This window comes from Lissotriton helveticus, chromosome 2_1 (genome assembly GCF_964261635.1).
Source record: "Lissotriton helveticus chromosome 2_1, aLisHel1.1, whole genome shotgun sequence".
Lineage (NCBI taxonomy): Eukaryota > Metazoa > Chordata > Amphibia > Caudata > Salamandridae > Lissotriton > Lissotriton helveticus.
Genome location: NC_136059.1, coordinates 1,542,827,327 through 1,542,854,325, shown reverse-complemented (window position 1 = coordinate 1,542,854,325; position 26,999 = coordinate 1,542,827,327). Strand labels below are relative to the sequence as shown.

At 44.9% G+C, this 26,999-nt stretch overlaps 1 protein-coding gene across 4 annotated transcripts in view; it reads left to right on the top strand.

Moving 5' to 3' along the window:
* The window catches only part of GTF2E2 (general transcription factor IIE subunit 2), a 297,176-nt gene that overhangs the window by 129,925 nt on the left and 140,252 nt on the right, over positions 1 to 26,999 (top strand). For all 4 annotated transcript variants that reach the window (XM_078676499.1, XM_078676500.1, XM_078676501.1 and 1 more), the window contains one exon: positions 587 to 694. In XM_078676499.1, the coding sequence (XP_078532625.1) occupies positions 587 to 694 (108 nt within the window). The remainder of the gene's footprint in view (positions 1 to 586; positions 695 to 26,999) is intronic.

Below are 26,999 nucleotides of genomic sequence, written 5' to 3'. Positions count from 1 at the left end.
TGTAAAATCTTACATCCCTCCTCTTCCACCCCCTCCGTTTTCGGCCTTTCTGAATATTGCACTGTCTCAGTGATGTATTGTTTTCTGCCCTTTTATTGAACCTGTTACCATTTAGGTAGATCTGTGGTAAGCAAATATCAAAAAATACATTTTAGTCGTAGCTCTTGAGCTGAAAAGTAGGTGAAACCTGCGAAGCGCTTACTTCCTGTTAAAATAGGCCTATTCTGTCTGTGCTGTTTATCAGAATTTTGCCCTTCTAATCTTGACTTTTTTCAAATGGTATAGGACGAAGGATGTGGGCTCAACAGCACACACTGTGTTACCCTGGTATACAGCATCCTGTCAGTTATTGCGTTCTTGAGGTGTATAGCCTAGCATGAGGACATACGTAACTGCTGCATTGACATTTATTTTCAGCATACTGTCATTGCTGTGACAAGCTATCTGTGGTATCTTGTTCAGTGAAGTATTTGCCACAAGATTACTTGAATTGTAGTGTGTTTTTCACAGTGTTGGTCATTTAAGAGTTTGGGTGTACACCAATGGACAGCTTGAGATAACATAACTATCCTTTTTTTGTCTGCAGACTCGCCACCAGCGGGGAGATGTTCATCCACTGGCTCTTGAGGAAATTTTGGATGAAACTCAGCACCTTGACATTGGCCTCAAACAGAAACAGTGGTTAATGTCAGAGGTAAATATGCTAAAAAGCACACCCACACTTTTCAATGCATGCTGTGTTTAAGTTTCTTGTATCCTGGTTCTGAAAAGCTTGTTTAATTTGCTGTTTTCCTGCTTGGGGTCGATCTTGTTTACGATTGCTTGGGGGTGGGGAGCCCCAATCCCTGACTCATGGAAGGGAGCAGAAGTCATCCCTGTTTTCAAAAAGGATGACCGGAGCAATCCGATTAATTATAGGCTTGTTAGCATATTTGATTGCATCCAGAAAGTATTTTGTCGCTCCCTCCTACTAAGGATATAGGATTGTATGGCTGAAAATCACATACTGTCCCCATTACAACCAGGATTCTGACAGAAAACCGAAACAATTAATCAGGTCTTCCGTTTACTTCTCCTTTGCTAGAAGGTGGTGGTATTGGTTAAGGGGATCTATATGTAGCTTTTATTGACCAGAAGTTAGCATTTGACCTCGTGCCTCGGAATAACCTTTGGATGGTGCTGAATGAAGTGGGGATGCCCTTGGAAATCCTGTGAGTAGTTCTACGCCTACTCGCAGATAATTATGTTAGGGTAAGATGGGGTGGACAGGGCCAAGGACCAAGGTACCTATTCCATCAAAATCAATAGGGGGGTCTGGCAGGGCTGTGTTTCGCCTCCAACGTTATTTTCCTTATATCTCAACCAAGTGATTGATTTCTTAGCCTCACCCCAAAAACACAAAACGTATGATGCTGAACCCCCACAAATAATTTAAAGGGCGCCGAACTCTAAATACCCCACCCCTAAAGAGAGTGAGTTGTTTTGAATACCTGGGCATTAAACTGTCAGAAGGCATGTCCTGGAAACACCTAATTTAGGCCAACCTAAAGTGTACACAGGTAACAGGGGCCCTGAGGAAGGAACACTGTTGCTCTTACACAAAACCGGTTGCACCAGCCCTAGAAATTTACAAAAGCAAGGCTGTAAGTATCGCCATTTATGGGGCTGAGTTGTGGGGTTTTGAAAAATAGAACGACTTAACAGTGACAGAGAACAAGTTCCTTAGTAACTTAGTGTCTCTTCCCTCAAGTACTCCACTTTGCCCTCTTAAATTGGATATTGGCGTTAAATCTGTTAAGGATTTAGTAAAACTCTGCCTGCTCCTGTTTTGGCAGAGACTAGTCTTGACCCCTGAATTGTCCACATATGACCTAGCTTTTGATGAAGTTTGTTCCTTAGACGCATTTAAGAAAATAGGTTGGATTAGGAATATTCGAAACCTACGCAATATCATTGGGGTAAAGGAGAGTAGTAGCGATTGACGAGAATTGTCCACAAAGAAACAGATTAAAGTAATGTACTCGGATTGGGTAGCACAGAATGAAGCCATTGGTAGCAATCCAGGTAGACTAACCAAGGATTTTATGGATTTTAAACGATCATGTACCCTGGAAGGTTATCTTGATCTTATTATGTTGCTGGCTGATAGAAAACTCTATATTCAATTTAGGCACGGCTCTCTAGCCCTGAACTCACTTACAAATTCAGCGTCGTGTAACGCTGCTCAGAACATAGGCTGTCCTTGTTGTTCTGCTCCAGTTCAATCGATTGGCAACGATCTGTTTGGTTGACCTACATACTCTAGGCCTAGAAGAAAATGGTTAACCCCTTATTGCAAACAGCTCGGAACCCGACATTATTCTGCAGCTTAGCACATACTAAAATCAGACCCAAGACCTCTGTTTGTATGCACATTAGCAAAATTCCTGGGATATGTGGGGAATCGGAAGGAAGGCTCAAAAGTCCAACCAATAATCCCTCTTTTCTGGATCCATAGTGCATATTTTTTATGCACTGTTAGTGGGGGGATGTACTCTAACCTCTACGAAGTGCACTTATCTGAGCAATCCCCCTCAAATAGATTTCAAGGATCCTCGTGGAAGTACCACTTTAATAATCCAATGCATAGCGTTTCAGTGTCTTAGTTTATTGGAATGATTGTATTTTTGTGCATTAAGCTATATGAATTGACCAGCCTGCAGTTTTTTTAAAGATAACCAATGTACAGGTTTTTGTAGAAAATGCTTGCATTTTAAACACCAAGTTATTCAAATTGTCTAGCTTTTTTCTTAAGTGCAAACAATGGTTTTGTTATATGTAAATTTTATTGGGTTGTATTCATGTATTCTGCACTTTTATGGTCTGACAACCAAAATAAAGTGTATTGAATTGATTACTAAATGTCTACTGAAGTAATGTTCTAAAACAAAGACATAGCAAATCATATGCATGACACCAAACATATTATAAATCTGGTGGTGTGACTGCATTTTGAGGTATGTTTTTCGTTATGCAATAGCAGGCCATTTTCACATGCCACTGTATACCGTCTGTATTACATTTTCTCGGCTTGCCATTATCCCTTAGGGTCTTCAGCTGAGATTGCTTTTTCTCACTTCATTCACCCATTGTCTTGCCCTGACTCCATCTTGCAAGCTCGGATGAGGGTACACATCGACCTAGAGAACGCGTAGAGGTAGTACACACAACTTGAGTGCTGCTTGGTGATCTTTGTAGTTATTCTCTTTTCTTGTTCCCTCTCATTATGAGATCCTACAAGGACTGGTATGAGAAGAAAATATAAACTGTTGTTTGTAGTGATTCACAAAGGTGGCTGTCTTTGAAACTACAAAAGCTAACGTCCTTTCCCCGCTGTGCATGGCTAACCGTTTCCTAATCTCGCTGGCTGGTGGCATGGTAGTGATAGAGCGCGCGGGTCACCCGACCAATAATTTCGCCACTTCCGGCCCATATATTTCAAATCACCATATACATTGATCGGATGACCTCACGGTCTGCTATCAGATATTTGTGAGTTCCTTTCGTTATTCTTCAGCGTACCCGACTTACCATCCACCGATGCGGGTACCTATGACCACAATGGATCAGGGAGCTAGCTGTAAAAGGAAAGGCAGCAAAATACAAACCCCCCAAATAACATTCAATACTCTTCGTAAAATGACCACGGACAACTGGAAGTTTTAAAGTCTTTATCTAATTTAGTAAAATTCAGAGAGTATCAAATTCACAGTAATTAAGCAATCGATAATCAGAATAACAGAAAGTACATAGCTGAATAGCAAATAAGTCAGTGCAACCATTTATAAACTAATGGAACCAGGACACACTTAAATGAAGGATCAGGAATTAGAACGTTTAAGATGAATCACTAAAGATGGGATAGGCTTTGATTAGGACTAGTATTCTAGAGTTATTTCAAGGGAATGAGACAGGAGTTCGGGACATTCATATCACTATAGGAGAGTCTATGGAGAGAGACACGCTATGCTTTAAGGCAAAAGTTCTTTAGACAGTTTAAGTAAGGAGGTTCTAGACCATATCAGGAAATGACAAACTGTAATGCAAAATATAATTTCTAACAGGTAGGGTAACATAGGAACACGTTATGAAATAAATGCAAATGACTTTATGATTCAATGGTTGCGGAAAGCATGGAAAAGTAACATATGCAAAGGTATGTCTTTATTGAAGCAAAAGACAGAAATTCAGAAAGGTGCAAGGTTCAGAGTTTTCAGAGTGATATTTACAAAGACTGGTGTGGAAACCAAACCCTGGCCACGGGTCAGTTAAGGACAGGGACCCCTCAAGGAAGGATACCCCTCAATGGACAGCAGGTGCAGAATGGACACCCCGGACAGGACAGGAAGACCAGATTAGGATCAGGACAGGACCACTCGGACAGGACCCTCAGGACAGGACCGGCACCCGCAGTTCGGAAGCAACGCCTGCGCTCCACCCTCTCTGCAGCTATCGATCACGACCCCGATTGGGTCAGTGAACTCCCAGCAAAGTGCTCCGCCAGCACTTTAAGGTTTAGTAAAACCTTAATCTATGGTCAATTTCGGACAGAGTGCTCCGCAGTACTCTGTATCTTCAGTCACCTATTGAGTGCGTTGGGTCAGTGACAGGTCAGCTAAATCAGACAAGTCGGACAATTTCCCTAGGTGAACCCAGGGTAGATATACTGTTTTGGGACGGTGTACCACCCCCCAATGTTGCAAAGTGTCAGAATCCCTCAATTTGGATTGGTCCTAAGATAGGCTTTGGCTAACACACCAATCAGAACAGACTATTTGGAGGCCTACTTTGCATCTCTGGGTACCGCCTAGCGAGATTGGGGTTCCCATGGGAAGCTGTACAGCAAACAATAGCGCAACACACAATGTATCATATAAGGAGCAACTTTCTCCGTTCTCGTAGGGCAGAGGTGGCTTTCCCAGGAGCATCTTGACTGTGGCTGCCAGCTGGCTGAGTTCCACTGTCCAATGTTGCCACCTTTCAGTGCACCACGAGTATGCGCAGAAGGGACCTTCAGTATGGCTCCCAACCGGTTCGGACCCCCATTTCCCGCAGTACATGAAAAGTAAGCGAGAACAAATTAAAACATAGAAATAAATGCATGAAAAACACATCATGGTTTTGTACTTTAACCTTATCATTATAAAAATATACTATGCAGTTTAAATGTTAGCAACATATACACATTCACGAGAGCATCACCACGTTATTCACGAAAGCTGTGTATTACGCATGCGCACCCTTTCCCACCAAACTTATAACTACGTCAGGTCACGTGAGTGTGACTGACGCATGCGCAGAAGCCATTTACCAAGCGGCGGCCATGTTTAGGAACACGGATTAGTTGTATTAGAAATACACGTACGCAAGCTTCCTCTACTTCGTTCGAATATAAAAATAAAAGATTAGTAAGAAGTACAAATTTTATTAATTGATTACACACGGGCGAGGTTCATGACTCGAGCAAGTCGCGATGCGAAGCTTGCTCTATCAATCCCCTCTTTGATGATATTTACTATCATCACAAAAATAATGGAACCAGATGCCAACTTCTTCACACTTTATACAACTCTATCTCTTCCAACAAGCGATTCAGCTTCTCTTTCTCATTTTTGGTAGGGTGAGAATTTTTCACCTTTTTGTATATCTGATTGTTCATTTCCTCTAGTTCAAGCTCATCCACACTTCGTTTCACTCCTCTGGCATTCACTTGATGCTTTCTGGTGTGCTTACGGCATTTGCAACAGACAAATATGAAAAATAGGATAAGACCTATAATTCCAATTGGCATCAGTACCTTGAACAATAAGCTTTTACCTAAACTAGCAAGCCAATGACCTACATTTGAGAGACCATCTACCAGTCTCTTCCAGGCACTGTCAACCTCGAGTGGTTTGAGTTCCTTTTCCAAATTAGTAATGTTTTTCACATATCTTTTGAGCTGCACACTTTTGTCCGGAATATAAGTGCAACAATGTTGCGCCTTCAACATCCGGCAGACTCCGCCCTCTTTTGCTAATAAGGTGTCAAGAGCAAGTCTGTTCTGCAAAACCATTGATCTGATTGCAACCATTTCGGTATTGACCAGCAGAAATCCATGAGCTGTGTCCGTAGACAACACATCCACTATAGTGGACAATTTGCAAATTCTGTGAGTGTTCAGAACCACTCCCACTCCAGGTATCAGTGCACTGAAAATACTACCCATTATTTCACCTACGCTTTCTCTTTTACTACGCACTAAGCCATTAGTATTTTCACTGCTTCCAGCAACTTCATTCACATGGTATATTTTCGGGAAGACAATTCCAAAATAGCAGCTTCCATACCAGTGATCCGGCAATTTGAAATAAGCCTTGTCTCCACATATATAATAAATTCCAGGAAACACAGGCTCTGACCCATTTTTGAAACCCCATCCTCCAATTACCTTGTAATTATGTTCACATTCACTGGAACCAATGAAAATGTTATTATAATAGCTAGTCTTCTCGCGGTGAAGACATAGCTTTCCTTTCTTTTTAAAATCCAGCAACAGAGCAGGTCCCGCCCCACCATTTGAGGTGCCTTCCATGCTCTCAGCCCATTTTGGCGTTTTCTGTCTTTCGTCATCTGCCTTTCTTTGTATTTTTATTCTCCTCTTCTCTGCCATGTTCAGGAACATCTTTTCCTGTTCACGCAAAGAGCAGGTCAAGTTATCTCTGTGTGCGTCACCTATGTCGATTATACCTATAGTCAGAAAGTATTCGCCCATGTAGCGAGTAACGTCACTTTTGGTATGTACAGGATTCAAGTTCCCACGTATAGGAAGTTCAGAAAAGATCACGTCATTGTTAGAGTAATAGTACTGTAACGGTCCTCTTTTGTAAAATAAGCTTGCTAAAATGCTACAGGGTATTCCATATGTCAGGGGCAGGTGATGGTATGTCACGCCTTCAGCTACAGAGGTAGGTAGCTTCATGCAGACATAGCAATCCTCAATTTCCATAGTCTCTACATAGTGTATTAACAAGTTTGCGAAAACATTTAAATGTGTCTTATTCTTAACTCCATGATAATGTAGTCCTCCCTCATCTGATGCTTCTAGGTCTCGTTTTGTTTGTCTGAGTGCTCTCTCATGTCTTGCTACACTCTGTGTTGTCAGTTCTTCATTGTCAGTATTTACAATCTCAGTAGGGTCAACATTAGTATTTTTGCTCACCGCAAAAGGAATGAAAACTGTTAGTCCTATCCAAACTAATATCACTATAATTATACTACATACACATACCTTGCAGCATGTTTTGCAACAACTGCGACTAGGTCTACCATTCACGTTTGAATCAGACATTTTGGCTCAGAAGAAGTTTCTCGACCCCTCTTTGTCTCTTTGCACGAGTAGCTTACTTTTGTGCAATTTCACGGTGGCTCGTCTTCTTCTTCGGCAGAGTACTCAGCGACTGGTTCTCCGTCGCTTTCGTCAGTTATATCAAGATCTTCAAATTCTTCCAAAACGAGAGTCAATTCAGGAGACTTGTACTTTTTGTTTTGTCTTTTTATTCGATCGCTCCTTCTTTTGGAAGTGTCTTCTGGTTGCTCTGCTATGCGAGAACTTCTCCTTTCTTCTGCACGTTTTTCTTCTACCGTTTTTATCCTCAGTCTCAATTTCTTTATGAATCCAGGCTCAATATGCTTTCTTTTCTTAAGTCTTTTAGATGGCACTGGGACTTCGTTCTTTTCTCTTGCCCTTTTATTTTCATTAGTTTGTGGCAATTCTGCTTCTTCTTCTTCCCTTCCTATCTCACTAGTTCCAGGACTTGCATCTATTTCTTCTGCCTGGTTACTAATCTGGCCTTGTTCAGGAGAGTTTTGTGTTTGCTTTTCAAATGTCTCTGTTTCTGTGTCCTGAACACGTTCTTCTAATCCTATCTGATCCTGTTCGAGCACTTCGATCCCTTGATTTTCTTCTGCTCGAACTGTTACACTATGTCTAGTCTGTCCCTTTTCGACATCAGGAGTCAGTGGAGGTGTATCAATTATTTGCTCATTCCCTGTCTGACCTTCTCCTTCCTCAGTTTTGACGTGAATCTCAATAGTCTGTGGTTCTTCGCCTGTGCCTTGCTTTTCCTCTCTATTCCATTCTCTACCTTTCCAAATTCGCTCTCTTGTTCTGATTGGGTCTTCGGTGAGGTCAATCAAGGGTATCCACTCATCTGGCCATATGCTTGGCAGCTCGTCATCAGCTACTTCTGGACCAACTTCTGGGAACCCTTCAGCAGGCTTGACTCTTGGTAGCTCGTCATCAGCTACCCCTGGACCAACGTCTGCGGACCCCTCAGCTTGACTGGTACTGGGCTGTACGTCGTCAGCTACTTCTGGTCTTGCTTCTGCAGGCCCCTCTACTGGACGGCCTCCTTCTCCAGGCTCCTCGTCTGGTAATACCTTCTGGGTGTGGCTGGCGTGGATCCAATGGGGAACACCTGCACACTTCACTGCTGTGGTTGTTACCAGGATCACTTGGCGCTTCTGTCCCCACCTTGGTTCCAGGCAGCTCGACCGAGTATGCTTCTTTATTTTGACCCAGTCCCCGGGAACCAGTTTGTGGAGAGGAGTCATTGGATTGGCGACGGCGTCTTCTCCGATCTGGCGAGAGATATAACGCACTTGGTCACCTAATCTCTTGCAGTATTCAAGCACCAAATCATCAGTAATACTCAACAATTTGCTTCCTGGTACCCATGCTTGTCTCATCACTCTTCCCATCAGGATTTCATGAGGGCTCAGGCCTGTCTTCCGGTCTGGAATACTTCGGAGTCCCATCAGAACCAGAGGCAGGGCCTTTACCCAGGTCATGCCAGATGCATCACACAATTTCGCTAGTCTTGTTTTGATAGTCCCGTTTATTTGTTCCACTACTCCAGATGCCTCTGGATGATATGCACAGTGGAGTTTTTGCGAGATCCCAAATGCCTTACAGAGTTGATCGATCACATCATTCTGAAAATGTCGGCCTCTATCTGATTCAATAGTGACTGGAACCCCGAATCTAGGTATCAGTTCTTTCAGTAAACACTTTGCTACTGTCAGTGCGTCACTTTGGGGAGTAGGGTAAGCTTCCACCCACTTTGAAAATAGGCAGACAATGACAAGGACATAACGCTTCCCCTCACAACGTGGCATGGTGATGAAATCAACCTGTATTCTCACAAAGGGACCCCCTGACCTCCCAATTTTCCCCAGTTCCACCATTGTTCTCTTGCCTGGATTCATCTGTTGACATGACAGGCACCTCTGGCAGAGGGACTCTGCTACTTTCCTGAACTTTTTGCTGTACCAAGTCTGTTGGAATACCAGAATCATGGCGTCCCTACCAATGTGTGATCCCTCATGTATCAATCTCGCCATTGTGCCAAGCAAGTGTCTGGGTAACACAGGCATACCATTTGGGCCCAAGATGACACCATCCTTACGTCTTGGTCTACACCCTTCTTCCTTCCACTTCTCTCTCTCTTGCCAGGGTGCCGCCTGCTGCCATTCTCTCACTTCATCCCATGTAGGCACTTCTTCAAACACTCGAAGTTGGCAGCTGTTTCCGGGCCCCCCCCGTTTTGGATTTATGATCAATCGATCCCTGGCGCATAATTGTGCCACTCGATCAGCAAAATCATTTCCCAAAGATACAGGGTCAAAGTCCTTCTTATGGGCAACACACTTGACCACTGCCAATTCCTTTGGTAATTGGATTGCCTCTAAAAGGTCTTGAACAACTTTTCCATTTCGAATAGGGGTACCTGATGAAGTCAGGAACTCCCTCTGTAGCCATAATTGGCCAAAGTCATGCACAACTCCAAAACAGTACTGACTGTCAGTATACACTGTTAAGCGTACGTTTTCCCCAATTTGCAAGCTTTTATCATAGCGATCAATTCGGCTACTTGTGCAGACTTTACTTCAAATAAATAACCTGCTTCTACAATTTTGGTTAAGGAGACGACCGCATAGGCAGCACTCAGGCCTCCTTGTTCATGTCTTAGGCATGAACCATCCACAAACAATTCCATGTCATGTTTAGGCAAAGGTGTTTCTTTAATGTCTGGGCGTGGTTTTGTTCAAAATTCTGTTAAATCAATGCAGTTATGCTCATCTTCCTCCCCATCTTCCATATCCATTGAGTTGGGAAGCAGAGTGGCGGGGTTCAGAATGTTGCACCTGACAATTGTTATATTTGCAGCACCCACGAGAATCCTCTCGTATTTAGTCAGCCGACTAGGGGTGAGATACTGAGTTTTCGTTCTCGTTAGCAAAATTACCACTCCATGTGGAACATACACAGTTACAGGATGTCCCATGACAATGGATTCACTCTGCTCTAAACTTGTGCAAGTAGCAGCTACTGCTTTCAGACATCCTGGTAATCCAGCAGCCACTGGATCCAGGGTGGCAGAGAAATATGCCACTGGCCTTCTGGTTGTGCCATGTTCTTGGGTTAGGACTGACAACGCGCAATTATCGCGAGTGTCACAGAACAGGGCAAATTCCTTGGAATAGTCTGGCATTCCCAACGCAGGGGCTGTAAACAGACAATCTCGCAGTTTTGTGAAGGCTGTTAAGCTTTCATCATCCCATTCTACGATATCCGGTGTTCCTCTCTTGGTCATTTTTATCAAGGGCCTAGCTAGGACTGCAAATCCCACAATCCATTGCCTGCAGTATCCTATCACTCCAAGGAACATTCTGATTTCTTTCTGAGTACGGGGTAACTGCATCTTTTGAATTATTCTCACTCTTTCTGATGTTACTTTCCTGATGCCTTTCTCTATCTGGTGCCCCAGATATTTCACTGATTTTGCACAGAACTGTAATTTTTCAGGGGCCACTTTATGTCCCTTCTCACTCAGGTGATTCAGTAGGGCAATGGTGTCAATCACACAGTCCTTATGACTTTTGGACGCCACCAAGCGGTCGTCAATGTATTGCACCAAGACAGAATTTCCAGGTAAGACCAAAGTTTCCAAGCATTTTTTCAAGATCTGATTAAAGATAGAGGGGCTCTCTGGGTACCCCTGGGGGACCCTGTTCCAGACATACACGTGACTGTTGAAAGCAAATGAGAAAAGAAATTTGCTGTCTGGATGCAAGGGAATGGAAAAGAATGCATGACACAGGTCTATCACAGTGAACCACTCAGCATCCCAGGGAATCTGGTACAGAATCACTGCTGGGTTCGGGACAATAGGGCAGCAGGGAACCACTATCTTGTTTACCTTTCTTAGGTCCTGCACTACTCTGTACTTGCCACTAGGCTTTTTGATGCCCATAATCGGTGAGTTGCATGGGCTACTCATTACTTCCTGTATGATGTTTCCTTCTAGCAATTTTTGTATTTCCAGGGCAACACCTGCTCTCACTTCTGCATTCATTCTGTAGGGTTTAGTATTAGGGTATACTGCATTGTCCTTGATGGCTATCTGTATGGGGTCTACGTTTTTCATTAATCCTGCATCTTTTCCGGTAAAGTCCCATACCTCTGGCTTCACTGTTTCTTGGAGTTCTTTGGGCAAATCCTGCATAGTCATTCGCTTAATTTCTGAGTCAGGTCTGATTAACATTAATTTATAAATGCCATCTTCATCTGGGGTCTGAATTTCAACACCCTTTGGTGTGCAAAAGATGGTACAGTTCATTTTGCACAGCAAATCACGTCCCAGTAAGTTCACTGGACTGGTGTCACAAACGACAAATCTATGCATTTCTTTAAAGTTTCCAATTGAGATCTCCATGGGCTCGGTAACAGGAGTACTAATCAATTGATTAGATACACCCACTACTTGGATCGCTTCTCCCGAGAGGGGTAGGTTTGGAACGTCCACTGTTCTCACAGTAGAACGGGTAGCGCCAGTGTCCAACAGAAAAGTGACATCCTTTCCGTCAACCTTTCCTTCAATGTATGGCCCCGACTGGTCTACCGGTAAGGAGGCGCCAAGTACGCACTCCTCGTCCTCCCCTCTCAGGCCCCGTCAGTATTGGTCATCACAAAGGAAGGTATCATTTAGTAAATACTGCGAAGTTGCTGTATTTCTGTTCTCATCGCTCCCCCAGACTTCTACGTCATCACCCTGCGTGGATTTTCCCTTAAATACTTGCTTTGGTGCTCGGGGCAACTGAATCGTTTTTACCTGTTGTTGGGTCTTTCTTGGTCTTTCATTCTGCGTCTGTGGAGTTAAATCAGGTGTTTTGGAGTTATCATCCGGCAAATAGGGACACTCGTCTCGCCAGTGTCCAATTTCTCCGCACTGGTGGCAGGGAAATTTCTTCTTAGCCTCCTCCCTGCTCATTTTGGGCCGGGGCTTTCCTCCACCCCCACCCCCACCCCCAGGAGAGTAGTTTTGGCCATTTTATTCAATTGTTTTTCCTGCTGTTCTGCGAGCTTCACTTGAGCCCACATAACCTTCTCCTTGAGAGCCTTTTTCTTTTCTGCCATCTCGTCCTCACAGTACTTTGCGTACCGTAGGACCTCATCCATCTTTTTAGTATGCCAACAGATTTTGTTATCTTTTATCCACTGACAAATTTCGGGTCTTAAACCATTTACAAACCTGTAAATGAAATGTGTCATATCCTTCATCTCGATGTTATCTATACCACTGTATGTTTTGAACACCTGCAACAGCCTTTCATAAAAGGAGTGCACTGTCTCGTCTCTTTCCTGGGTGGTTCTATCTATCTTGGTCCAATCGGTTTCCTTTGCTGGCACTTTTAGTTTCAGATGCTGTATTACCTGCTCATATTTTCTCATTACTTCCTTCGATGGTTCCCCTGTTTTGTCATCTCTTGGGTATTCCTCACTCGGCCAAGCTATGGCTATTTTACACTCGGTCCACAGATCTACAGGGACCACTATATCGAAAAACTCATCCAGGTCTTTCCACAGGCATTTTTGCACCTTTACGAACCTTTCCACCTGCCTGTACCAGTCAACTGGCTTTTCGCGCAATTTCGGGAAATCGTTAGTAAAGGACACAATATCCTGTCTGGACCATGGAACGTGCACATACTTTCCACCTGGTACTTCGCGCATAGGGCATAACTGTTCTGGTTTTTCAGCTTCTTTTAGCAAGAATTCGGGAGTTGCCTGCCTAGACCTGGCCTCATCCTTTTTCTTGGCCCATCTGGCTTTCCACCTTTCCACATCTCCCCATTTTTCCAATACTGTCAATAATTCTTTGACCTGTGCTTTCTTCCCCGACATATTCAAGTTTTCCAAATCTTTGTCTGAGAAATCTGCCCTGTATGGTTTTCGCAGCGGTTTCGATCTTGAAATATCTATTCCCATGCTAGCAGCCGTGTCAGTCAGTTTTTCATGAAGTACTCTGGTACTTCGGGTGAGATTCTTGCAGATAAACAGCATTTCGTCTTCAGAGTAGGTATTTAATCTGTCTAATCCTACGTTTCCTGCCATCAATTCCTCTATTTCTATTCTCAGCTTGTAGAGATCTAAAGGTTTCGTTGGGGACGCTTGTTTTTCCAATTCTTGACTCCATCTTTCGATTTCTTCAGGAGTCACCAATGTGACACTCCTAGTACCTGAGGTCGATTCCATCTGAATTTCTCTCGCATTAAAAGTATTCTGTCCTTTCGGTATCCTTTTTCCAGTCTTTCTAATGGGCAGATCTAGCAGCGAGACCTCCGACTCGCACTCACTTGTCTGGTCATCTATAATTAAGGGTTCTGGTCTGGTCGGTGCAATGACAGGAGTAATTACGGGAGGTTTCGGACTTCCTTGACGGTCCCCGTACAGCGGAACCACCGGTCCGATCGTTACTGGGATCGTCAAGGCTTCAGGACTTGCATTTAGCTGTGACATTTTCTGTATTATCTCAGCTCTCTGATTTCCTAGCGCTTCCCGCTCTTTCTCTTCTAATAACCTGTCCAAAGTGTTTCCATGTAACACCTGCGGGGTTAGAATGGGAGCATAACTCGGGGCAGTGGGATGTGTCTCACTTGGTCCTCCGCCATAATTAGGTTTCTGAAACAGACTTCCTGTGCCTAGAATTCTCTGATCTTCCTCATCCCGGGACTGTAATCGTGGCATTCCTGAACTCAAGGACCTCACCTCACCTCCGTAGGGGGGACGAGAGCAAAAATCTCCTTCACGTGAATATCCCGTCTCCCCACCCACGGGTCTCCTGGGGTAAATACTTCTGGTTTCTACGGGTCCTAGATTCTCAGTATTAGGAGGAATTAGATAATCCCCTCCTACACTTGCGGACCTGACCTCCTCCCTTTGTAGGGGTCTCCGGGGAATATCTCCTGCACTCGAAGGTCGGTGTCCCTCATTATAAGGAGGCGGACTTCTCATGCATATGTCATCTAACAATTCGTCATCTGATTCTCCCAGGGGCCCCCAATGTTTGGTCTTTTCTGTTCTTTCCCCCCCCCCCCCAGGAGGATCTTCTGCTGGCATCATGGGAAACAGTCCTTCAACAATCATACTCTGTCTCCATTGTTTCATCTTTTTGTCTCTGGTTTCTTGTTTCAGTTTTGGGTAATACTTTGTCAGCCCTTTGTCCATTCGGGGCTTTTCTCTTTGGAAAGCCTCAATCTCCCATTCCTCTAATGCCTCATACTGCGTTAGTCTCGGTCTGGGATGTAATTCATTCATTCGGGTTCTTAAGTTGAATAAGATCCTACCATTCTAACGGAAAGGCCATTATTCCGTCGTCTTTTGTGTATTTCACCCAATTTTCTAACCACACACATGTATTGTACCCTCTGTCAAACATCATGAAAGAGGCGGGAGTATTTGGTGGTGGAATAACAATGCCCTCTCTAGTTTTAATCGGCTTGTCCTTTTTGAAGTAATTCTTTACCTTATTTACAAGGGACAATTTTCTCTTAGTTCCGTACATAATGTCGTATCTATTAGCCTTCCACTGATCCCTTTCAAACCCTAGGTTTCTTGGATCGGGTCTAGTCTCTGGAGTATACGAGTGCCACATACGATTTCTACGCTTAACTTTGGTTACAAAATTACCTCCAATCAGAATGCGTCTTGCAATTCCGTGCGACCAATGGGGTGCACGAGTTCAAATAATTTCGGCCAATGGGTGCGCGGCCTTTTCGCGAGATCGTTCTCACGCTTCGGCGCTCACCCCTCCTTCACAATTCCAGCCCCGCTACCCGCCCGCTGTTTCTACCAATCCCAGCGCGGCTCGGAATGACGTCAGACGCTTTGCGACTGACTCCCTCCCTTCACAAGGTAACGGAAACTTTCTTTCTTTCTAAAGTGCTTAGTACTTGGTTATTTTACAACGAATACACATTCGCCACAGTGCTCAAGTGTCTAGACAGGAAAGAGTTGGTTTACTGCAAGTAAACTACTTCCATTTACTTTTCACACGCTGCGGGTAGATCTCTTCCGCCTACCCTTCACTCTAGCATCAGTGAACCTGTTACTTCCCTAGACCCATCCACTCTTTCCGGGATATATCCGAGTCTAAGGTTTCCCAGCGGACCCCTTTGCTTTCACCCAAGCTCCGATGAACCTGCTACTCTTCCGATGTGACCCTTACTAGGTTACGCCACTATTGGAATTTTGCCAATGAACCTCCTTACTAACATTTATTCACACATGTATTCAGAAAAAGCCCTAGTTAGTGCTTCCGGTTCTGCCTAACCTGCACCTAACTTTCCTTGAGCCTGCGACCTCAAGGCAAATGGATTCTATTCACCACTTGCCATTCAATTCCCCGGGGAGTTCCGACAACACTTAACAAAACGTTTTACATACGCATGGATTAATACATATAACAATATAAGAACAAGAATAACAATTTTCAAACAATTCATAAATTTCAAAAGCAACGCATCTCAAGAGAGTGATCAAGTCCCCCGAAACGGCCGCTCTTGTAGCAGCATCAATATACTAGCAGCTACCGACTTGACTTAGCTTAACTAGTCCTACCTAACCTTTAACTATTCCCTAACCATAACTCTGCTACCAGAAAATTACTGATAGAGCGCGCGGGTCACCCGACCAATAATTTCGCCACTTCCGGCTTCGGGCCCATATATTTCAAATCACCATGTACATTGATCGGATGACCTCACGGTCTGCTATCAGATATTTGTGAGTTCCTTTCGTTATTCTTCAGCGTACCCGACTTACCATCCACCGATGCGGGTACCTATGACCACAATGGATCAGGGAGCTAGCTGTAAAAGGAAAGGCAGCAAAATACAAACCCCACAAATAACATTCAATACTCTTCGTAAAATGACCACGGACAACTGGAAGTTTTAAAGTCTTTATCTAATTTAGTAAAATTCAGAGAGTATCAAATTCACAGTAATTAAGCAATCGATAATCAGAATAACAGAAAGTACATAGCTGAATAGCAAATAAGTCAGTGCAACCATTTATAAACTAATGGAACCAGGACACACTTAAATGAAGGATCAGGAATTAGAACGTTTAAGATGAATCACTAAAGATGGGATAGGCTTTGATTAGGACTAGTATTCTAGAATTATTTCAAGGGAATGAGACAGGAGTTCGGGACATTCATATAACTATAGGAGAGTCTATGGAGAGAGACACGCTATGCTTTAAGGCAAAAGTTCTTTAGACAGTTTAAGTAAGGAGGTTCTAGACCATATCAGGAAATGACAAACTGTAATGCAAAATATAATTTCTAACAGGTAGGGTAACATAGGAACACGTTATGAAATCAATGCAAATGACTTTATGATTCAATGGTTGCGGAAAGCATGGAAAATTAACATATGCAAAGGTATGTCTTTATTGAAGCAAAAGACAGAAATTCAGAAAGGTGCAAGGTTCAGAGTTTTCAGAGTGATATTTACCTAGACTGGTGTGGAAACCAAACCCTGGCCACGGGTCAGTTAAGGACAGGAACCCCTCAAGGAAGGATACCCCTCAATGGACAGCAGGTGCAGAATGGACACCCCGGACAGGACAGGAAGACCAGATTAGGATCAGGACAGGACCACTCGGACAGGACCCTCAGGACAGGACCGGCACCCGCAGTTCGGAAACAACGCCTGCGCTCCACCCTCTCTGCAGCTATCGATCACGACCCCGATTGGGTCAGCGAACTCCCAGCAAAGTGCTCCGCCAGCACTTTAAGGTTTAGTAAAACCTTAGTCTATGGTCAATTTCGGACAGAGTGCTCCGCAGTACTCTGTATCTTCAGTCACCTATTGAGTGCGTTGGGTCAGTGACAGGTCAGCTAAACCAGACAAGTCGGACAATTTCCCTAGGTGAACCCAGGGTAGATATACTGTTTTGGGACGGTGTACCACCCCCCAATGTTGCAAAGTGTCAGAATCCCTCAATTTGGATTGGTCCTAAGATAGGCTTTGGGTAACACACCAATCAGAACAGACTATTTGGAGGCCTACTTTGCATCTCTGGGTACCGCCTAGCGAGATTGGGGTTCCCATGGGAAGCTGTACAGCAAACAATAGCGCAACACACAATGTATCATATAAGGAGCAACTTTCTCCGTTCTCGTCGGGCAGAGGTGGCTTTCCCAGGAGCATCTTGACTGTGGCTGCCAGCTGGCTGAGTTCCACTGTCCAATGTTGCCACCTTTCAGTGCACCACGAGTATGCGCAGAAGGGACCTTCAATATGGCTCCCAACCGGTTCGGACCCCCATTTCCCGCAGTACATGAAAAGTAAGCGAGAACAAATTAAAACATAGAAATAAATGCATGAAAAACACATCATGGTTTTGTACTTTAACCTTATCATTATAAAAATATACTATGCAGTTTAAATGTTAGCAACATATACACATTCACGAGAGCATCACCACGTTATTCACGAAAGCTGTGTATTACGCATGCGCACCCTTTCCCACCAAACTTATAACTACGTCAGGTCACGTGAGTGTGACTGACGCATGCGCAGAAGCCATTTACCAAGCGGCGGCCATGTTTAGGAACACGGATTAGTTGTATTAGAAATACACGTACGCAAGCTTCCTCTACTTCGTTCGAATATAAAAATAAAAGATTAGTAAGAAGTACAAATTTTATTAATTGATTACACACGGGCGAGGTTCATGACTCGAGCAAGTCGCGATGCGAAGCTTGCTCTATCAGTAGTAATGTTACTATAGATGTTGAACACCATTGTAAATAAACATCACTAAGGAACCATAGTCCTGTTTTACAGAAATGTCTGACTTATCTGAATTCCTATTATTCTCTTACTGATTTCCTACAGAAAAAGGCAGGATCAGGGAAGTATGTTTATTAAAAAGAAAAATGCCGCTATTGACCTCTGTACAAGTGGCTGCTTGATTCCGTTAGGGTTAGTAACACCACTTTCCAGCCCATCGGAAATGTGAGATTTGAAGGTACACAGTGATCAGTCTACTTAAGTCTGAAATTTTGTCTGCGGAAAGCTGCTGAATTCTCTGGGGAAAACGTACACCAAAATGAGAAATTTCTTGGGGAATCAAACCCAGAATTACTGTGTCCATCTTAATTTCTCATTTCTTTGTAGAACCTCTGGAACCAGTTCTAAATGGGCAAGATTTTACACACTCCTGGAGTTACCTGTACGGCCATAACTGGAAACTCTCTGGATGGGAAAATAATTGCTGGGTCTGGTGGCTCAGTGGACTAATGCATCCACTGCAGGGGCCTATGTTCGACCTCATGGTCACAGGTTCAGATCCTGGCGGGTCCACTCAGCCTTTCATCCATTTGAGGTCGATAAAATGAGTACCATTGAGTTGGGTAATAATATACATCAGTTATTTCAGCACTAAGATGCCCCGTTGCTGGGGTGAACGTACGCTTTACAAATACTCATGTTATGTTCTTGCCCATTGCCCATTTCCCAAGTCACTCTTAAGAAGACCCTTTTACCTTTCCTTTGGTAAAAAAGACAAAGTCATGCCTCTGTCACAAAGTCTCTGAAAAACCACCTCCCATTTATTACCAAAAAAAAAGTAAAACATGATAAATGGTTTTATTTGAAGATTGGCCATTCTCCTTCTGGTGTTCTGAAGTAAAGATTAGTAGTGGTGCTTCTGTTTCCAATGTCACAGACACCTCTATTGTAAACTGGTCTACTAAGGAACAGTACTTAAAAATCTTAACTCCTTGTCTTCTTAATTATCTTCTGGAGCAATTTCCCACCTGACAGATTTTAGTATCCTGGTATATCAACCTTGAAGGCCCGTCTATGTGAAGGCATCTTGATTGGCACTCTGATTAATGATTATTCATTACTTAAGCATGCCTTCAATGTTTTTTGCCCTGCGGACCCTGTTAAACCTGACTTGTTGGAAAGCGCTGAATCTTTGCTTGGGGATGATATAGGTAGGCCCTTCAATTGCTTCTGCAGTATTGGAAGGGTAAATGGCCATTGGATTTCCCCGTTTAAGGACAATAGGGAATACCGGTTCTAAATGTCAATTTTCTCTGACTGATTTCATTACAGTCATCTATGATCTACTCTGTTATTGTGGCGAATTAGCCGCCCTGCTGGCAGATTTTTATTATGCTCTTTAGTCTTAAAATCTTCGCATGTGGCTTGAGCTGCAAAGCAACCCAGAAGCAAGCATGTCTTTTCCTAACAATGGTATCTCTTGCCTTGAATGAGAAAGTGATTTTTAGAGAAGGGTGAGAATTATGACCCACCTGCCTAATATCCTGCCCAGGACAGACCAGTATTTTATTGACTTTGACATACCTTGCACTAAGCCTTGGCGACCAGTGACTAAAGTGGTAAACCTCATGCAGGGCAGGATTGGTTTCCGGTCTCAACAGCTCCTATCAGCCTGTCCCATTCTGGCGGGCATAAAGAGCTTTCTGGCGCACTTTGGTAAGTGGGTAATCAGTGCAGTGAAAACATTTCTCCTACTAAAAAGGCAGTGTTTGGGAGACTAGACCTAGGGACAATATGAGCTTTCTAGATGAGCTATTCCTGGAAAAAGTCACAGTGCAGTCAGCCTTATATCCAAGGAACTGTGTAAAGTATTTAAGCAGTGCATACACAGTAGAAAAAGTCACACAAAAACAATAAGACTCCACAATCTAGTAACGTAAATCCAGATATGGGCTTTTAGTGATTTAAGCGAAAATTTTGCCAAAAAGTGAATGATAGTCTATAAAAGCAGTAGAAGTGCCCAATGCCCAATTTGAGGCCAACAGAGATGAAGCCCTTGCTGGATACAAGTGGATTGGCCTTGGTGTAAGTCTGGATGTCAAAAAGTTCTAAAAAGATTCCAGTTTCCAACGCAGAAAAGGACTGTCACTTTTTGAGATTGAAAATGGTCCCAGAGCAGGCCCCCGTTGAAATTGTATGTAAAGTTTGGATACCCGACACAGTTTGGTCCCACTGGAGTCTAGAGCTTTAGATATTTATTGTTGAAAATGTACTAGGTCCCAAAGCAGAAAGGGGCTTAATCGTGTTTTGTAGAGGTGCATTAATTTTTGACTGGGATGAAGCTGAAATTCAATCAGACACTGTGTATATGCCGGTCAGATACTTTTTCACGCAGCTGCCAGATCTACCCCAGCACCTTCTGAAGCTCTGGGGAACAAGTTTTCCAAAGTTTTCAAACACTCTTCTGTTGGCCAAACAATGACAGGAGGACACTAAGGCTGTTGGGACCTCAGGGGAAGGCCGTTAAAGATTCCAAGGGTGTCAGGCAAAGACCAACGGCTCCAGTCCATATCCACTTAGCAATGATCAGCTAGGTACTTCAGAGAAATGGCCTTTTGCAAACTGTTGTGTCTATGTACCCATACAAGAGGTCAGCCATCTGACCATTGGAGTTCATTTATTTGTCCTGGGTACAGAAGAAGCACATTTTGTCCTTCGGTCCTTCTTAAGTCACATGCAACAGGCCCAGTCCTCTTCTGATGGTCTGCAGGTCAAGAAAGTGTGTCAAAGAGGGTGCCCTGGGGTTCCACTTGTATGGTTGACAGTAGCTAGTGGGTGTTTGTGACTCCTGCCTCCTCTGTGACCAAGTAAAAGTGCGTGGGAGCAACCCGATCCATGGTTCATGTTTTAAAAAAAAAAATCTTTTTATTAGAACAAAACAGCTCCATTAAGACTCGCATCAAAGCAGCAGCGGAAGTGCAATGGCAGTCGCATGTTACGCAGATATAAACAATAAAACCCCTCAGCAATTTGTACAACAGTGGTCAGTCCTCCGATCCGGTCCCAATTGGAAGAATCAATTATGCCAAAAACATCCTTACCACCCGACCAATCCCCCCTCCCCGACCCAAGTCCCATCCCACCTTCCGTCAGACATCAACTCCCCCCCCTTTGTAGTAGATATTTCTAATCGTCATAGGCCAGTGACCATGAAACCAAGGGGAGCACTCGTAGACATACCAGACATGCCATGTAATGGGGGAGAGCCCGCCAAAAACACCCTAACCCGTTGGGGAGGCCTCCGGGGAGTCCAGCCATTCTCCTCTATACCTCCTCCATGCCTGCCAGATCTTTTCCCATTTCTTGGGGCAGCCCCGACTACTGTAAATCACCTTCTCGGCCCTCTGGCACCAATCAATGTCATGTAGCCATTCCTCCACAGTCGGTGTTAGATCACTCCCCCAAAGGCGAGCAATATTCCTTTTGGCCACCATGCTTGCCAATGCCAACCATGTTTTGTCACCTTTAGGCCACGTTACGTCACCAGTCACTCCCAGAACGTGCCAGCGAGCCTCCAGCGGCACTTCCGCTCCTACCACCTCCACCATAATGTCCACCAAACTAATCCAGTATGTTCTGATTCTGGGGCAGTCCCACAGAATGTGGAAGAAGGTACCTTCTTCTCCACAGCCTCTCAAGCAGAATCGTGTGGCCGCAAACCCCATCCTATACTGAACCGTTCGCGGGGTGTAGGACCTGTGGAGGATGCGCAGCTGGACCAACCGGAATCTAGCCCGAATTGCCACCTCACGAGGACACTGTAGGGCCTCACTCCAGTCGTCGTCCTCTAATAAACCAAGGTCCGACTCCCATTTTTCCCTCAGCGGACCCAGTATGTCCGGGATGTTATTAATACGTTTCTTGTATGTAAGTGAGATGGCTTTATTGATCATAGGATCCAACAGAAGCCTGTCCTCTAACGGGGCGTATTCAGGGGGCTGGACCCCAGGTGTCATGTTTGTAAGCAGGGCGTGTTTAAACTGTTGGTAATGCAAGAATTCACCATCTCCCATTTGGGAGTCCACCTGCAAGGTCGCAAAATTCACCAATTGCCCCCTCTTCCATACGTCTCCCAGTGTGTCTATACCTATTAAGCTCCATTGGCGCAGGTCTCGGAGTTTCACAACCTCTCGGAGAAAGTCCCCTTTCCAAAGAGGCGTTTGTTCAGTTAGCTTCGCCTCCCACCCAAGCAACTTTGTTGCCCGTCTCCACACCCCTACCACCGCCGCGGTTTGCGGAGGTAAAGACCGTCCACGCCTGGTCCTCGAGTACAGGGCCGCCAGATAGGTGTCCGCACCCAGGGCCATACGGTCCACCCGGTAAGCGGGTTCCTCCTGCGGGGCAAACACCCAACCATTCACATTTATCAACTGAGTGGCCCAGTAATATAGGCGAATATCGGGAAGCGCCAGTCCCCCGTCATAGGGGCCGCGCTGCAATTTTCGGAGGGCAATCCTCGGACACCCACCACTCCACAACAGGGAGCGTTGTTCAGACTCCACCGTTTTGAAAACAGACTCCGGGATCGGGAAGGGGGAGCTCTGCAGGATATAAAGCAGACGAGGCAGGGCCATCATTTTAAATAAAACAGCCCGGCCAATTAAGGAGACCGGGAGGGTTCTCCAGTGCAACACATCGCTGTGGAGACGGTCCAGTTGCGCCTGGACATTGAGGCGGAGGAATTCAGATTCAGACAGGGTGACCCATATCCCCAGATATTGGAAGACAGTATGCCAGACCTGGCCTTCGCAGCCATCCACCGTGTGTGGTTGGGGTCCCGCCAGAACATAGCCCAAGGATTTGCTCCAGTTGATGCGGTACCCAGAGTAGTCCCCAAACACACGCAACATGACCATCAGTCTTTGTATAGTGTCGGATGGTCGCTGGGTATATAGCAGAATGTCATCAGCATATAAAGATATGCTTTCCTCCCACCCGCCTCCTAGGTCTATGCCCCACACCTCGGGGTCCACCCGTACCCAATGTGCCAGTGGTTCCAGCGCAAGGGCAAAGAGGGTTGGGGAGAGGGGGCAGCCTTGCCTTTTGCCGCGCCCCAAACGGAATTCACGCGAGAGTGCTCCATAGGTTCTGCATAGAGCAGTTTCACCCAGGCGCAGAAGTTGTCTCCAAAGCCCAATTTCTCCAAAACTGCATAAATATATCGCCATTCAATACTATCAAAGGCCATGTGAGCGTCGAGAGAAAGCAACGTCGCTGGCACGTCGTTGCGCGTGGCCATCGCCTGTAGAACTCCAAACAGGTGCCGCAGATTGAGACGGGTACTTCTATGGGGCATGAAGCCCGACTGATCCGGGTGGACCAGTGATTGTATCACTGCACCTAGGCGCGTGGCCAGGATCTTCCCCAGTACCTTTGATTCGTAGTTGAGGAGGGAGATAGGTCTGTAAGAACTACATATCTCCTGCGGTTTTCCGGGCTTGTGGACCACAGCAATGGTTGCTACACGCAAATCTCTTGGTAGTCGCCCAGTCTCCCGCGCCTCCAGGAACATGTTACACATGTGCGGGGCTGTGCGGCTAGCCACACACCCAAACGCCTCAGCCGGGAACCCATTAGGTCCTGGAGCCTTTCCCGTCTGCAGGTACCCCATGGCCTCCTCCACCTCCCCAACCGTGATAGCCGCCTCTAGTGCATCTCTGTCCGCGGAGTCCAGTATGGGTAGCTGTAAGAGGGCCAGGAAGTCGCTGCATTCCTGCGCGTCTCTAGCTGTGTGAGAACAGTAGACCTCCTCGTAATAATTCGCGAAATCCTCCGCTATCGCCACGCTCGTGGTGCTAACCGACCCATCCGGACGCTCTATCATCGGCACCCAGCTACAGTCCCGGTCCCTCTTTTCCAACCAGCCAATCATTTTGTTGGCCTTGTCACCTAAGTCATACACCCTCCGCTGGGTGGCGAGTGCGTGTGACCTCGCCTGGTCTGTTAGAACATCTTGTATCTCCTTACTTAGGAGAAGCGCCCTGTGCTGCCGGTCTCTATCTTGAGTCGGGGTAAGCCCTGTCTGACTCTCCAGCTCCTGAAGCTCCAACTCCAACCTCACCACCTGCACATACTTTTCTTTCCGTCGTCTCCCGACCTCGGCCTGCACAAAATACCTGGCCACCGTCTTATATGCCTCCCACACTATCCCTGGGGAGCTGACAGAGCCAACATTGTCACTGAAATAATAATCCACCCTCTCTCGGAATTTCTCCTAAAAGTCCCTGTCTTTGAACAAGAAGGCATCAAGTCGAGGCGGGATAGTCCAAGCACGCCTGGGACCCACCAGCTGGTCCCCAACCGGAGCATGAGCAGAGATCCCTCTAGCTTTGTGGTGACCGTCTCGAAAAAGGTTCAGGCAGTGTGTGGATGTAAATATGTAGTCTATTCTAGAGGAGGTCCCATGGGCTGCGGAGACATGTGTATATTGCCTAGCTTGTGGGTTGCGTGTCCTCCATAGATCAACCAGGCCCAGTGCCTGTGTAAAGTCCCTAACCACGGTTCATGTTTGTCCTCCTGCAAACCATTCAACAACTCCCCTCACTCTCAGAATCCAAGATGGGGAAACCTTTCTCCTCTTGTGCAGACCTCTTGTGCAGACCATGTGTACCCACCCAGAGGTGTGGCCAGGGTGATGAGCAGTCCCCTCCTCTGTGGTCACTCACAACCAATGTTGGGGTAGCTTTCTTTCCACTGGGTGTGGTGCCAGCCTCACCAGGGGGACAAAGGCCGAGGCCTTTTCAGGTCTCACCGAACATTTAAATTCCTGGCCTCACCCCATCTGATTTTCTTGCCTGAGGGAAGAAAACACCTCACCAATCCTAGGGTATTGTCTCTGCTCTGGGAGCGGTTTTCACACATCTTTCATGCCTAATTCAGACCATGTACGGGCTGGTCAGTGCCGGAGAACTGATGCAAATTAGCCCACTGCAGCTTAAGCTACAATGAAGGTAAGTTTCTAAAAGTTACCTTTTCCATATATTTAATAGCAATCTGAGTTTGTCATTAGATTGGATTTTTATTAACTATACAAAAGTATTTGAATGATGTCTGTAGCTAGTACAGGTCAAATGTTATAGGTTGAAATGTATTTTATGTACTTTGGCTTTTTCTAATGTCACACATGCTCCATTTGTAAGTGTTATGCACTCTACTTTCTGGGCATTAGGGTGCTCTTAGGGGTGGTTTATTTAATATTTAAGATCAGGTTTTCCTACTTCTTGAAAAGGTGATTTTGACAGATCTGTGTAGCAGGGTTAAAGCTGCTGCCGTCAGATTATATTGGGTAGACCAGAAGCCATGTTTTCACTGGAACTGTAGTGGATGCCACAATACGTGCTGCGGTCCACAAAGTGACAGTTAACATGCAATGCCATGGCTGTACTTCTGCAATATATACTATAGCCATATATGAAAGTTAAATATGCCCTCAGGCTTCAAGCTAATTTTGACATGTTTTAGGGGTCTGAGCACGTACACTGGATAGCAGTTACCCAGTGTTAGAGTTCAAGATCACCAGCAGGTGAGTCCCAAATCTGGTGGTGTCCACTCAAAAAGGGATCTGTGTGCAACACAGACGGTCTACATTAGATGTCTCCTTGGTGATATATTGAAGAGAATTGGGAAAGAAATGGGATCAAGGACTTTTCTGTAAATCAATAGATGTCTAAGCTCAGACCAGATTCCTTTATTCTTGAAGAAGGACTCCGTTTAGCCCTGTCTGATTATTTTACGATCAAATACAAATCTTCTAGGTTTTGCCAAGTTGGTAAAAGCTGTTGTAATTTAACAACCATAGGTGTTTGTGGAGAATAATGTCCACATTACGGCTGTAAGCTGTCAGAAGCACAATCATTTCAGCTTGCCCTAACTAATGAGATCTTCAGAGAGAACTGATGATATACTTGTCATTCCTGTCATTTTTCTAGATCTCACTTCAACATTTGACACTGTTAGCCAAGTGGGGGTTGGGGTGAAAAGTATTGACGTGGATTACTTCCTTCCTGTCGGATCCATTTCAGCAGCTACTCATTTGCTCTTATTTTTGTATTCCTTTAACATCTGTTGGGGTATGGTGCATGCCCTTGCTCATTGTCCCCTTCTAAGTGACCTTTCTGCCTACATTAATTTCCAGTTCTGGGATATGTATTTTTTTCTTTTACCTATGAAGAGGATGTACTGATTTTGCTCCGCATTGATCCATCCTGCTCTAACGCACCAACACCTATTAACTCCTTTATTGTATCTGTGGTGCGCTGGATGTTCCTCGACTAAGCTGTAAGAATGAGCTCCTTGTCTTTGGCAAGAAACTCATGTGGACACATTTTCTGGCCAGAAATATTTGTCTCCAGTTGGTGCTAAAAGTAGTGTGTCTTGCTTGAAAGCATCTTGACTTTTGGACCTCAAACTGGAGCATTTTTGAAATTGTGACACTGCCAGTTATGCTTTCTAAAGTGTATTCTGCCAAGTTTGGCCTTCAAACTGGAACAATGATTTTGCATGAACTGGAAAAAATGCAACAGCTTTTATCTGGGACTCCACAACAATTAGCAGAGTCTTTCGGTGGCTACAAATGCAGCCGGTCTGAAAGGGTTGGTGGGAACATGAAACCTCTGCAGAAGAAGATTAAGCTTAAATAGCTATATATTGTCCACAAAGCATGCCATGTGATATGCTCTCTCGTCTTAATAAATGTTTTAACCGTATGCCCTGGGAGGCACCTTTAACAAATAGTCACTTGCGTCAAGTATGCTTGTTTTATATAGACCAGA